Source organism: Gossypium hirsutum, chromosome D01 (genome assembly GCF_007990345.1).
Source record: "Gossypium hirsutum isolate 1008001.06 chromosome D01, Gossypium_hirsutum_v2.1, whole genome shotgun sequence".
Lineage (NCBI taxonomy): Eukaryota > Viridiplantae > Streptophyta > Magnoliopsida > Malvales > Malvaceae > Gossypium > Gossypium hirsutum.
Window position 1 is genome coordinate 20,001,737 of NC_053437.1, and position 15,319 is coordinate 20,017,055.

At 36.8% G+C, this 15,319-nt stretch overlaps 1 protein-coding gene across 5 annotated transcripts; it reads right to left on the reverse strand.

Moving 5' to 3' along the window:
* Positions 1-4,248: 4,248 nt before the first annotated feature.
* On the reverse strand, positions 4,249-7,120 carry LOC107922557 (B3 domain-containing protein REM16). Of its 5 annotated transcripts, none has more exons than XM_016852643.2 (5): positions 6,872-7,120; positions 6,016-6,145; positions 5,239-5,806; positions 4,842-5,023; positions 4,249-4,759 (listed from the first exon to the last, which is right to left on the reverse strand). In XM_016852643.2, exons 2-5 carry the CDS (start codon positions 6,124-6,126, stop codon positions 4,427-4,429), a joined length of 1,194 nt encoding a protein of 397 aa, XP_016708132.1. In that variant the 5' UTR covers positions 6,127-6,145; positions 6,872-7,120; the 3' UTR covers positions 4,249-4,426. The 5 variants fall into 5 exon arrangements, with proteins under 5 accessions (XP_016708132.1, XP_016708130.1, XP_040943212.1 ...); XM_016852641.2 differs by having other exon boundaries at positions 6,016-6,158; positions 6,872-7,013; XM_041087278.1 differs by having other exon boundaries at positions 6,622-6,958.
* Positions 7,121-15,319: the final 8,199 nt, after the last annotated feature.

Here is a 15,319-nt window from a genome sequence, read left to right on the forward strand (position 1 = left end):
GCATGTAATGTTTGTATATTTTGAATAATATATATCTTTAAGTAAAGTAGTTTAATTTTGAAGCATGAAATGTAATGAATGCCTATTTTAAGCTATGTTCTGTACAGTAATGCCTCGTAACCCAAATCAGGTGATGGATACAAGTTAGGGGTGTTACATTTTCATTGCCCAGGAGCTTCCTCTTACTTGTGCACAATTCTTTTAAGAATTTTGCGTATTATGGAACCTGCTTAATCGTATCGAGAAAAGGTATGTTGATTTCTACCTTTCGAAAGGTGTTGAGAATCTCTTTCTTTTCTCGCTACTTTTTGCATTGGGCAAGTCTTCCAGGAAACGAAGGTGGTGCTGTAAATGATTTTTGTGGTACTGACTCTACTAGAGCCTCTGTGTCAAGTTTCTCATTATCTCGACTAGTGTCGTGGGCACGACTCGTGCCAGGCACGGGCTCCAAAACCTTCTCACTCCTTAATCTCATAGCACTTGCATTGTGTCAAGGGTTTGGCTTAGCTTGGGACGGCAGCTTACCTTGGGACTCCAAACGGCTAACTGTGAGCGCAAGCTTGCTCACTTGCTTATCCAACTCCTGCAAATGCATGTAAGATTTTTGTTGAAATTTCTCAGTACTATTGGCTAGCCTTTCCACTATGGCTTCTAAAGATGACTTTGGAGGTGGTAACTGTTGATTCGGAGGCGGCCTTTGTTGGTACAATTATTGAACCGAGTATTTGACCCATAACTTATATTCGGGTGATCTTTTCACCCCACATTATACAAGTTCGACTAGGGGTCATATCACCTTTGAGGTGGTCCTGGAAAGTTCCCGACAACATTTGCTTGTTTTGTCGAATCCTCATGTAAAATCAGACATGAGTCCGTCAGATGGTTTGGCTTAGCGCAAATTCCACACAACCGTGCTTGGCCCGTTTTATCTGTAAGCAAAGTTTGAACAACATTAATTAGCTTATCAATTTTATCTTCTAGAGATAGAGAACTTAACTCATGAACCCGTCTCGTGGATTCTGTGGTCGATCGAAATTGTTGAGAGTTAGTAGCCATTGTCAAAATCAACTCTCGTGCTCTCTGAGGAGTCATATTGACTAGTGCCCCTCCACTTGCAGTATCTATCATTTTCATTTCCATCAGGAGCAACCCCTTATAAAAATACTGCAAAAGTGATTATTCAGTCAGTTCATGTTTAGGCAACTTGCACACAAATTTTTGTATCGCTCCTAGTAATCGTAGAGTGATTCAGTCTCCTTCTGACGGATTCTCGCGATGTCTTTCCTTAGTTTTGTTGCTCGAGCTGCAGGGAAGAACATTTCAAGAAAAAAACGAGACATGTCAGCCCATATGTTGACAGATCCCGGAGGTAAATAAAATAGCCACTCTTTAGCAGAGTCAACTAATGAGAAAGGAAAAGCATGAAGTTTGATTTGGTCTTCGGTTACTCCTTGAGGCTTCATGCTTGTGCACACCATATGGAACTCTTTAATGTGGGTGTGCGAGTTTTCGTTCTATAATCCACAGAAAGTGGGTATTAAATTAATCAAACCCGACTTTAACTCGAACGACGTTCTTCCTGCCGGATAGGTTATACATAAGGTTTGTTGTTCATGCGGTGCCGCTGCGAGTTGGTGTATAGTTTGTTCGGCCATCCCATTTGGTTCGTCAAACTGAAAAATTTCCTTGGTGTAAGATATGGTTTCGACTCATTGATTTGGTCATTTACCGCGTCGAATGGCTTCTTTCTGCAGTTTCCGGGCCAATTTCTAGTTCAAACTCTAGAGTTCCTAGTGTTGATATGATCATAAGGTAAACAAACAAAAATTAGAAAAAAAAATATCTCCAATCCCCAGTAATGACACCAAAATTTGATGGGCGTTGAAACCACCAAAAATAATTCCTACAGAATAACTCTAAATAGTAGTAAAGAGTTGTAGTCGGGTCGAGTCCACAGGGATTGGTATTATAATCAACTTTCGCGTTTAACTTGTGATCAGAATTTTTGTCATGTCGATAGTCGTGCCCACAACAAATAAATCAAGGGGTTTTAAAAATGTTTAGAAAGTAAATAATCGAAACAACATAAATAAACAATTAATTAATATTAGAAATAAATTTAAATCGAGAATTAAATTCAGATTTTTGTAAACAGAGATAGTAAGCCTTAGCCCTAGACTCGACAGATTCCGAATTAAGAATCGATCCTCAAAAATTAATCTTCTCCTCCAAATAATAAGTTGGTTATAGCAATTAACAACGTCCTAACCACCAATTCTTCCTCTTGTAGCTGATCCCGGTACCACCTGCAAACCAACCCTTACCGATTATCTAACTGAGATACACGTGTTCCCGATTCAAGATTTCGGCAGCCTTGCGCTCCGAAAAACCCAACTCGGATTAACGGACTCAACTGCGTGGGTCGTTTAAACCCAATCACTTCTCCTTTGATTTGTTCTTAGAAATCCGAATACAGCACGACCCACTCATTTCTCCAACTATTCGCAAACATGATTCCAACCCAACGTGCATTTTTTGACTTGAAATCGAGTTAACTTTAAGAGATGAGTTGTCAATCCCGATACTTAGGAAAAATGTGAATACTGATTGGAAGGATTTTTAACACGGATACGTATCTCAAAATTCTTGAATGGCCTAAAGCTAAGATGGAATTTAGTGAAGCATGGATTTAATCATGCTTTGTAGGTTATGAAAGGTGATTTGATGATAATGGAGGAAATTGGGAAAGGAAAAGACTTGAAAGACAATTAAACAAATTTTGAAAGAACAAAGAAACGAAAATGGAAGTAACATAATGCTAATCACTCCCAAATTGGAAGAAAAAGAATAATTCCTCTTTAATTTCAAATGAAAATCAAAATGTAAGATATAATATGTTTTTCCAAGGTACCTTAAAGCATTATTTATATACATGATATTTACTAAATTTGGATTTAACCACTTCAACATATAATTAAAATTAGGTTTTTCCTAATTTTGGCTTTTAGAAAGTTAAAAGAATCTGATGAGTCATTGGCTTTTTTCACATTTTTTATTCGGTCTCACTTTATTGATTGTGTTTCAATTTGGTCTTTTTTTGCTCGTTTTTGACTCATAGCATTCCAATTGCATCCCTGACAAGATTAAAACATAAAAGCACTAATTCAACATGGATCAATTCAAAAATTAACCGAATTAAACGTAAAAAGTTATGCAAATTAACATGTTATAGAAGGCAAATGGATCTTAGGATTCAACAGATGTTTGGGGAAGTGCTTAGTCTTTGATGCAAAATTATGGGGAATCTACAATGGCATGTTCATTCTGCAGAGTCGAATTTATGAGAAAGTGCTGATTCAGACAGATATTGTGGTGGTTGTGAAAACTATTCAAGAGTCTTTCAGGAATTCCTCGAACTCTACTTTGATTAGGTGAATTCATCAATTGTTGACGAATATTGGACAATGGTTATTAAACTATGTCCCTAGAGAGGAAAATAAGGATGTTGATTGCATAACCAAAATGGCTTTTGATAGAGGAAGGCTTTATTTTATTTGAAGGAGCACTTAAGCAGATTTCATATGTCTTAAGTTAATGTAATGTTTATTTTTTTACACAAAAAAAAAAAGAAGGTGCAACACTCATCCCCATAACCACATTGAGCTTACTTAAACCAATAATGGAGAAAAGGAGTTATGTTATAACCATATTTGGTTGGTATTTTGTATAGCTCCGATTAAATTAAAATTTTATGATTTTAATATTAAATATTTCTTTGTATTATTATAGTAATAAAAATTTAGAAACGGAAATGAGAGACAATGGTTTTTATATTGTCGAATTGTTTTGTGTAGTTTGAATATTAAGGTGGAATTACTTACATCTAAATTATCAATAAGAATTACATTCAGAAGTTCACTTCAACATAACAAGTTTTCTTCAACAAAAAACTAGCACTGGTTCAGGTACTGCTTAAAAACTGTATATTCCCCACACGTAAACATACTGATAAAAAAATATTTATTAAAAATTTCTTGATAAAAATCTTCTTTTTATATTAAAATTTTATAAAAGAATATAGTTTTAAGTTACCAAAGAAAATTCGCCTAGCAGAACTATATGATAAGTAAAATGTTAGGGACCTGATGAGTGAGAAGTTGAAATGAGCTTCTTCTAGCATAATTCTGTTTTAGGATTTGATTAAGTTGAAATGATCTCTGTCGGTTCTATCATCTATGAAGCCGGATATATAATCTATAGCCCTACATTTTATATAGAACTGATCATAGAGATAAAACAGGCTCCTAGAACTACATTGTTTGCTAAAACTGAACATATATAATTACAATCAAGTCGTGTTTTCCAGTAGGCTACTAGCAAAGCAGATTAACTGCTATTTAGAAACTATTAACATCTACTGACTGAATCACGAATCCATGTCCGGCGTTGATGCTATTAGCTCGGGTGAGCTCGGGAGTGGGTCTGCTTGGCTCAGTGGAACTGCTTTTTGGAGAACATGGAAAATGTTAACATCCAGGATCATTGGTTTACTTCCTATATTTGCAGGCTGAAATACACACACATCATGTTCCTCTAAGTTGTTGTCGTTCACAAAGTTCCTCCATCCACCTGAAAGACCTCCACAATCACGGCTTCTGTGATAATAAAATCGGGTCTTCCATGTACGTTTGTTCATTCGAAGAATCACATCCGCATTATCTTTCGGGAGATATTTAGCCACCCATGCAGTAGGGACAGCCTGCACAAACCCAAAAAAGGAAATAACTGTAAATCATTGAAGAATGGAAAGCAGTTTGATCGAGTTCAGGGATGATGTTTACCATATAAAACCGTCTCCCAACATGTGTGGGCTTCATAATTATCATAAATCCTTCATTGGTTAATGCTTCTTGTGCCTTTAAGATGACATTCGTTTTCTCAAATTGAGTCACAAACCTTTTACCCGTTGTGTGCCACAAGCCAAAGACATCGCTATCGCCATCCATTGTTGTATGTTCGTACTCTGAATCATTCATATGTTAGGGTGGAAATGAGAGTACAATTATCAGTCACCAATTCCAGTAACGAAGGTAAGATAATCCAACTATATGGAAAAAACAACGAAAAAATAAGCACTCATTCCGAGTACAGAAAGCATAGGGAGTGACCATAATATTGCAGTGTCAAAAGTTAAATTCTACCATGGAATGCAGTCTTAGAGGCTAGAAGTACTCCTACCAGTTTCGAGTCTTTCAACCTTCACCTCTCCAGGAAAAGTAGGAAGTTCTTTGCCTACAAGGCTCTGCTTCGCATGGATAGACTGAGTACCATTATCCAAATTTCGGATCTTCTTTTTACTAGCTGCAGACTTGATAGGTTTTCTTGAGGGCCTCGCGTCCATGTCATTGTTAGTCGATTTTTCAGGACCGCTTTCGAGGCCACATTGAGAAGAATTGTGCAAAATTTCATCACTATTTTCATTCACCTTCCTTTTAGTTTGGTGAGTGGCATCAGATTCTGTATGCATACACTTCCTCACAAAATAAGAAGAAGCTTTTTCACACAAGCTCTTGCCATCAAACATTAGAACATCAAAATGGGACACTCCATTGTATTTGAAGATCAAAAAATCATTTGCAACCAATGAATGGTCTTTTACAAAAGTTTTCCATCCACCGTTGAAAAACAAGGTATCATCATCATCTACTGTCAGTCTTACATCCCATATGATACCACTAGGACCTTTAAGAGTCACAGTTTCTGGAAGCTTTTTCTTGATGTTCTTAGCAAACTTTTCTGGTATTTCCTGCAGTTTGATATATCATTAAAATGCAAGGTGGAACCTTTCACGAGAATTTTTTAATAATCGGCAAAAGAGGGCGGACAGTTTTCCCTAAAAGCAAAGTCAAGGGATGAACTGCATGTTTCAATCAGAGTTCTTTCTTTCCCCCAAAAAGAGTTTCACTTCAACTAAGCAAAACGCACTAACAAAAAAGGACAAAAGCAGGAACTTACCAACCGCTGAAGAAAATCACCATGGAGAAATTGTGTGAAATGTACAGACTGAAAATGGGTCCAAAAGATTTCCTCTTCCCAGTCCCTACAATCCTTACATGTATCTTCCATTTGCTTTAACCAAAGAGAACTGCAACTCAGAACTCAGATGATCAACAAAACAATAGAAAGTGTTAGAGATGTTGAAAATATCCTACTGCAAAACAAAATCATTAGCAGGGAAAATAAACTAAATGTAAACATATAAAATAATCACTGCGGCATCTAAAAATCGCTGTCTTAGAAGTAAATTCGCCGTAATCTTGTAGTGAAGATCGCCCCTAACGTTAACACAGAACTTCAATATTTATAAAGGTTTTCTAGAAAAGAATCGGGAAAAAAAAATTAGTCGAAAAAATTTGACCCAAAAAACTGCTAAAAGAAACAGACGAGAGAAAAAGAGAAGAATAATCTACTATTAAAATAATAGTGTCAGTTTTTTAAAATAGCAGAGAATTTTCCACAATCAAAAATATTTCCTGCAACAGTAAGAGAATTTTCCCCAACTGAATATTTTTTTGCACTACCAACAGGAGATCTATCTAAAGAAGGAAGCAGACTGCTCACCTTAATGGGTACAACCCAGAAGTCAAAGAAAATGGAAGAAAATAAAAAGAAAAACCCAAAAGTTGTAAGTTATTAGCTATGAAAAGTACAATTCATCTGCAGGCTGGTTCTCATCATTCTGAGATAAATGCTTGGCTATTATAGTTCATTTAGTTTTAAAATTCTGCGTCACTGAAGAAGCCAAAGGCATTATTGAGAAGGTAAAACTAAAGCAAACAAAAATTAGTAAAGATGATCGAATTGTTTGTACCAGAGAGAAGGATGGAGTTGGTGGAGCTGAGACTGAGACTGAGCTTGAGTAGAGGACCCGTAGGGCAGGAGTCTCTTTAGAAGGACGTCTTAAAGGGCGAGCCTTTTTTGTTACGGAGTGTATTAAGAACATAACAAATAGTTTAGAAAACGTGGCACTTGGCAGTTAACATTTCCCACGTTTCGACTTCGGGGACAGCACCGTTTGGTCTGGTTTCCGCAACCCCATTATGTTTGGTCAGGACAAGGGACTAGAAGTGGGTGGCCGGTTCTGCTGTGAGGTTAAAAAAAACGATAAATGACATCAGCAATGACTCAATTTTGATGTAGTTTATAAAATAATTATTTTAATTTCAATTCAATCATCAGCTTTCGAAAAATAATAAATTAATTACTAACGTTATTGGTTATTGAAAAGTGATAAATTAATCAGCTATTAATATTTTCTATCACAGGCCAAAACCCAAACCACAACTTCTAATCTATGCCCTCATGGCCGCAATTGTTGTGTCGCCAAACCACAACTTCCAATCTTATGTTGCCAAAATTAGAAACAAATATTACAACCCAACTATTCGTGGAAATGTCACAATCAGTTAGCCAGATATGAATAAAAACATCCAAATATAAACATATATATTATGTCAATATCTATCCAAAAACATTTTCAACATTGTCTATGGAGAAGTTTAAATAGAGACATATGGATATAAAAGAAATTTACCTGGACATGAAGGGTGGAGCAATTACTAGGGTTTTTTATAAAAATATTATAAAAAATACAAATTTACTAAAATGTTATAAATTTTTTTATTTACCAAAATATATAAAAAAACAAAAAAACAAAACAAAAAAATTTGCAAAAAAATCAGATCGATGTGACGGGACCTTGGTCACGCCAATGGTATTGGCGGCACCAAAGGTGCCAAAACCATTGGCGGCACCAATGGTGCCAATACCATTGGCGGCACCAGTTAATAATAGGGGGGGTCGATGGTGGGGGCAGAAGGAGAGGGAAAGAAAGAAAGAAAGAAAGGAGAGGAAAGAAAGAAAAAGAAGGAAAGAAAAGGAAAGGAGAAGAGAAAAAAAGAAAGAAGAAGAAGAAAAGGAAAAGAGAAGAAAAAAGAAAGAAAGAAGGAAAGAAAAGGAAAGGAGAAGAGAAAAAAAAAAGAAGAGGAGGGAAGGAAGGAAAAAAAGAAAAAAAGGTAATTTTATTTATAAATTTAATTTTTTTGTAATATTTGTGTATTTAAAATTTATGTTATGTACATTATAGTTATTTTATTATTTTATTTAGCATATATATTTTATGAAATATATTTAGAATGAAAAAATAATGGTATGCACATTGTATGTTGATTAGGGATTTTTTTTATGAAATTTACTTAGGAATTTGAAATTTAAATTTTAGGAAAATAACATTAAAAGTAAAATGACAAAGAAGTATGTTTAAGAAAACATAAAATACGAAAAGAAAAAACGGGAATTGTATATTTATCGAAAATAATAAAATGTGGAAAAAATGCGAAAAATGCACATGTAATAGATTTCAAATATAATAAATTGAAATAATGTAAAATTATAAAATAAAAAATTATGATATTTTTAAAAAAATAAAACGCGGATAAAAAAATACGAATAAATGGCCGAAGTAAGAGTGTATTAGTAAATTTTTTAAAAAAATTCAGAAATAATTTATACAAATAATTGAAACAAAATGTACTGAAATAATATAAAATAATAAAATACGAAAATAATATAGTTTTATTGAAAGTAATAAAAATCGGGAAAATAATAATACGACCAAAGGGCAGAGGAAAGGGTTTATTGCGGGTTTTTTAGCAAAATATTACAAAAAAAAACCAAAATATTATAAACTTTTTCTTTATTTACCAAAATAATAGAGGGAAAAAAAGAGTGATGGAGGGAAAAAAAAGGTGGCACAAATATGTGGCTAATTACCTTTTAATCCCTCCTTATTTATTATTTTCTTTTATTCCCCCTTAACACAGTAAATTAATAAATTTCAAACATGATGCACTGAAATAATGTAAAATTATAAAAGACTAAGTTTATGATATTTTTTAAAGTAATAAAATGCGGAGAAAAAAATACGAACAAATGAAAAAAGTAAGAGTGTATTACTAACTTTTATAAAATTCAAAAATAATTAATACAAAATATTTCAAAGAAAATGTACTGAAATAATATAAAACAATAAAATACGAGAATAATATATTTTTATTTAAAGTAATAAAAATCGAGAAAATAATACGAGCAAAGGGCAGGGGTAAGGGTTATTTTTTTACACCAAATTAATTTAAATAACACACTAGAGTAATAAATTTCAAACATTATGCACTGAAATAATGTAAAATTATAAAATTAGAAATTATGATATTTTTTAAAGTAATAAAATGCGGAGAGAAAAATACGAACAAATGGCAGAAGTAAGAGTGTATTACTAACTTTTATAAAATTCAGAAATAATTAATACAAAATATTTCAAAGAAAATGTACTGAAATAATATAAAACAATAAAATACGAGAATAATATATTTTTATTTAAAGTAATAAAAATCGAGAAAATAATACGAGTAAGAGACAGGGTTAAGGGTTATTTTTTGACACCAAAATAATTTAAATAACACACTAGAGTAATAAATTTCAAACATTATGCACTGAAATAATGTAAAATTATAAAATTAGAAATTTTGATATTTTTTAAAGTAATAAAATGCGGAGAAAAAAATACGAATAAATGGCTGAAGTAAGATTTTTTTACTAACTTTTTTTTCAACTTGCAAGCATCGCAATGGTTCGATTGATACGAAGCGATATTAGACACATATCTGATGCGACTAATAACGCGGTATGATTTATTATTTGTTAATCAGGAGTTCTATTTATTTAAAAACGATATACGCAGTATATACAAATAAATTATGTTATCGTAATATTTTTTCTGTAATTTTACACTATCAGGACTCGTTCCGAGTATTAAGGGGCCGTGTGAGTGTTTTAAAGATAGCTCCGGATGCACGATTTATGTCGTACCTGGAGCTAGCCGGATTTGGGTCAGTAGCATTGATCCTGTCCTCCGACTTGCGGTTTGATTTATTATCTACGCTAGTGGAGCGGTGGCGTCCGGAGACCCATACTTTCCATTTTCCGTGCGGGGAGTGCACGGTGACCTTGGAGGATGTTGCAGTGCAGCTTGGGCTCCCAATTGACGGGAGTCCCGTAACGGGAGTATCTTCATTCACTGATCCGGCTGCAGTTTTCTATTAACTCCTAGGAGAGTCACCAGAGGATGGTGATAAATATTTTTCCGGCATAAATTTACATGGCTAAAAGCCAAAATATGTGGATTATCAGTGACCGCCACTGAAGCTGAGTTGATGTGCGCTGCTCGAGCGTACATCATGCATATGATAGGGGCAGTACTCATGCCTGATGCAAACGGCGACAGTGTGCATTTGTCGTACTTGCCCCTGCTAGCTGATTTCTCCACTGCTAGGTCGTATAGCTGGGGTTCCGCCGTTCTAGCAACGCTGTACCGGGAGCTTTGTCGGGCGACAGAGCCGTAAGTTAAAGACATCGGCGGATGCCTCATACTGCTGCAGTCATGGGCACTTTATCGGATGCCGTTTTTGGCACGCGTTAGTCACTAACCCTATCTGTATCCACTGCCACTCAGGTGATAAAATATAAATTGTCATTATTTATAGTCATAATATATATGGTAATGTTACCAACCCTAAACCCGATACTATTTTTTGTAGGTGGACGACCGGTCCAGGTATCGGAAAGTCGAGTGATGTCTCGATATACCGCCTCAAGATTGAACAGCATGCCCGGGAAGGGGTAAGCTGCTATTCTAATATTTGTGACATCTATTCTATTTCTATATCTTACTCACATGTTATCAGTCAAACTCGTTACAATGTTATTACTCATGCAGTTTATATGGATCCCATACCGGAGGCCAGAAATTACAAATGTTATACCCTCGTCCGCACTCGTTGATTCTCATATATGGTGCACTAACACACCAATTATAAATTTCAACGTCGTCGAGTGGTATCACGGCGATTGGGTGCTTCGGCAGTTTGGCTGCATCCAACCTATCCCGGATCCGCCGTGCCAGTTGGGGGATGATCAAGGCTTCACAAAGAGAGGAAAAGTTCAATTGGACTGGGGAATTAAGCACCGGAAATACGTCGCACTGTGGAACGATCGATTGCACCGAATTCCTCAGATGGTTATGGTTACCGACCTGCAACCATCATTGGAGTATACACAATGGTATCATAGCTGCGGGAAGCCGTATTTACTTGGAGGGCAATCTACTGTAATCCCCCCTACATGCAGCAAGTTTGGGGATCGGACGCAGCGAGCGTGCTAGATCCGGATCCGACAGCATATTAATCTCCGCAACAGGCAGAGCCCGAGCAGGACCCCCAGCCAGATCCCGGACAATCACAGTCAGATGTGGATTCACATGGCTATCGTCCGGATTTGGTGGGCGGTGAATATTATCCGAGCTTCGCAGAGGGCGAATACGCCTACGAGTTTGAAATGTTTGGATCCCCCTGACCACAGTACGGCATGCCCGGCCCGTCCGACACGTATCCGCAGCATTATAGGACTCATGATGGTTCAAGTTCGTCGGCGGCGAACGAGCAACATGACCTTTCCTCTATGTTTTCCACGCCCCCACCTGCGGACGATGAGGATGTTAGTCATCGCCCAGGCCGTGAGCGTCGACCTCCACGTAGGTATACCCCCCGGACAACACCATCGAACCATCAATTTAGGGGTTTAGGGTACTTTTTGTATAAATTTAATATTTGTATTTTAGTTATTGATTACTTCTAAATTTTATGTATAAATATCCATTATTCTATTTTTTTCATTATATTAAAGCTCAATCGAATTATGAATGCCTCTATTTTCGATATAATCTTAATAATTCCAAATGCGCACATGGTATTTTATAACTTAATCTGCAAACAATTTGGATACAATTTAAGCGTAAGCATTAGCCGAATAAAAAAATTTATTATTAATAAAATTACCTTTTATAACAATATACATAAAAATTTTACAACATTAGCTCAATTTCGACCCGATCCCGACGACTGCCCAACATGAAAGTTTCGGTTAGGGCATTTATTCCGGCTATGACCACTTAACCTGCATATTCCACAACGCTTTCCTTCAGATGTCTTCCTAATGCCCATCTCATTACGGATTCTGCTTGACTGCGGATGACCCCTTGGATTCCTCCGTAGCCCTCTGTCTGGGACAAGCTCGAAAGTGATTGGCGGCACCTCCCACGTAGATAGGTCCAGCAGGACGGGGAACTCATTCTCCCAGACACGCAATGTGCGCTCCAGCGTGTACACATCATCGACATATTGTTCAGCATCAAGGTTGACTTTAGCACACGCTGCTACGACATGCGCACAGGGATAATGAAGTGTTTCGAACTTCCTGCACTCGCACCGTCTGTTCCGGAGATCAACTCCGTAGGACCTAGGTCGACGACTGATGTTCTCAGTAACTCGAAACGTTTCCAGTCGTTGTGAATATATTTCCACGTTCATTGACCTCGCCAACCGACGGTTTACGACCATTGCATCCCGGACATGTTCGACAAACACATGTCCCGCCTGAATCTGGTCGACTTGCTTCTGACCCATTCTTGGCATCAAAGTAGCCAGCCTGTAGAAAGTAGCAGAAAATACCGATGCAATCGGAAGATGATGTGTTTTCAACAAGACAGCGTTGATCCCCTCGACTAAGTTTGTGGTCATGTGGCCATAACGAAAGCCCTCGTCAAAACTTTGAGCCCACTGCCACGGCTCCGTTGTGCGCAACCATTGTCGGAAAGATGTGTTTGTCTGCCCTTCCATGTCACTCTCAAGTCGGATCATTCTTTGTCGAAAAATATGTGGCTCTAACTCGTACACTGCATACGAAAAATAAGTTCTAGTAAGTCGATAACATCAAACATTACAACTTATATTGAAAAGATAAGGTTATTATTTACCCATTGCCACGACTTGTTTCTTCCAGTCTGCATTCTTATAATCTTTATGGAAGTTAGACGCAATGTGACGAATGCAGTAAATGGATCTCCACGGCACACCGAAACGCCTAATAGATGCAATTAAACCCTTCCCTCTACAAAAGATGATGCAAATGTTATCGTTCCTAATAACATACCTCCGCAGATTTGTGAGGAAGAATTCCCAAGACTCCATGTTCTCTTTATCTACAATAGCAAATGCTATCGGGAGCACGTTTCTGTTACCGTCTTGAGCAACTGCAAGAAGCAGTATCTGTATATATTTTCCATACAGCCAGGTCCCATCCATCTGCACAAGTGGCTTGCAGTGGGGAACGTCCAGAACATCCGATGGAAAATCCTTTTTTGCCGACTGTAATTGGTCATCTGGGCCGTAATATGGACTTGTCTGCAACTCAATCACAGTCCCCGGTACGTACTCCCTCATAGCAGCTATCCAACCTTGAAGCTCGTTATACGACGAATTGTAATCCCCATATAGTTGCTCCATCGCCATCTATTTAGCTATCCATGCCTTCCGATATGAGACTCGATACTGGAATCGTGCTTGCATTTTTGCAATGAGTATCGAAACTTTAATGGTCGGTATGTCCTTCACCATTGGCATGATACACGTACAAATAGTTTTCGAATCAAGTTTTCTATGATCTTCTGTCATACGTGTTGATGTGCATGTATGAGGACCAACAAATTTTCGTATCTCCCACATCTAAAAACTTCTAATGAATGCAGCTCGTACTCGCAAATTGAAGCCTTCCGCTGCCTTCCAACACTCCCCAACATATATTGTCGGAGTAGACACGGAGACTTTATAATCCACTGATATCTTCATGCTGTACCGTTTAATGGCATATACGCACTCTTCTTTACCGTTGAATCTCTGGGTTATGAATAACTCATTATCATCAGATGTTACGGCCAGCCCGTGAGAATGAACTATTTCAGGGTACTCCGGAAACTCAGCTACATACGCTGCGTCGGGGTCTAAGAGCGACATGTGTGGCCTAGGATTATTGTGTATCACAATACGCCGCATCTGCTCCCCGACCGAAGAAGCATTAATGCCTTCATCGTTGTTGACATCTTCATCATCAATATCATCAGGTACATCGTCCACATCAGGATCAGCGTCACTATCGACCTCTTCATCCCAATGATCGCCACCACCTTCTTCTTCGCTGGCACCTTCTTCTTCACCACCAACCATGTCAACATCGGGTGTAATATTCAGGTCGATACCCATCCCACCCATAGTTGATTCACTATCAACGTATGATATTGGAGCCACCATCCGCGGTTCTTCAGCCCTGTCTTCTTCATCAGATGCATTAACATCTTCATTTTGCTCCATACCGACTAACTCAACAAATAAGTGAATCGGTGCATTCTTCTCACTCCCATTCCCACAATAGAGATCGACCATTGTCTCCACATCTTCGTCGTCTACAAGTTCCATTTCGACGAATTTGACCGGATTTGTCGAAACTGGAAACTTGTAGAAAATTTTTGATACCCTTCTCCCACAACGTCTATGAATTTTTGCATTAATCATTGCCTTCATTTTATCGACCAATACATTTCTATTAAATCTCATTGCTATTTGTTGCCGACATTCAAATACACATCCAACACTTGTTGTCAAGATGACTCCATCGAAATAAACGCATACAAGAAACTTAGCATCCATTTTCAATATTTAATCTGTCAAAAAAAATAAAATCTCATAAAAATTCTCTAACGGTAACTAAATTACTTAAAAAAAATTTAATGTTTAACCACTGATCCTTATAACTAATACACTAATAATATTAATAATTTTATATGAAAAAATACACACTAAAATTATTAATTTGGTAAATAAAAATAATAAGTAACCATAATAATAACACTAGTTTTTTGCTAACAATAATATTACTAAATTACATCTTAATACATTAATAACATCTTAATACTAACAACAACAACAACAACAACAACAACAACAACAACAATAATAATACTAACTAATACTATTATTTTGAGTTTTATTAATCTTAATAACTAAACTAAAACAAAAAATATTACAAAATATACAAAATAATAAAAAAATTTAAAAAAAATACCTTCTTTTTCTCTCCTTTTCTCTTCTTTTCCGCAGCAACTCTTCTTCTTCTTTTTTTTTTTTGATTTTTCTCCCTTCAGCTGGACAGATCTCGGATTTATAATACGAATAGTGCCGCCAATCAATATGGCATCATTGGTGCCGCCAATGGCATTGGCACCATTGGTGCCGCTAATGGTTTTGGCACCTTTGGTGCCGCCAATGCCATTGGCGTGACCAAGGTGCCGTCACATCGGTCAGATTTTTTTTGC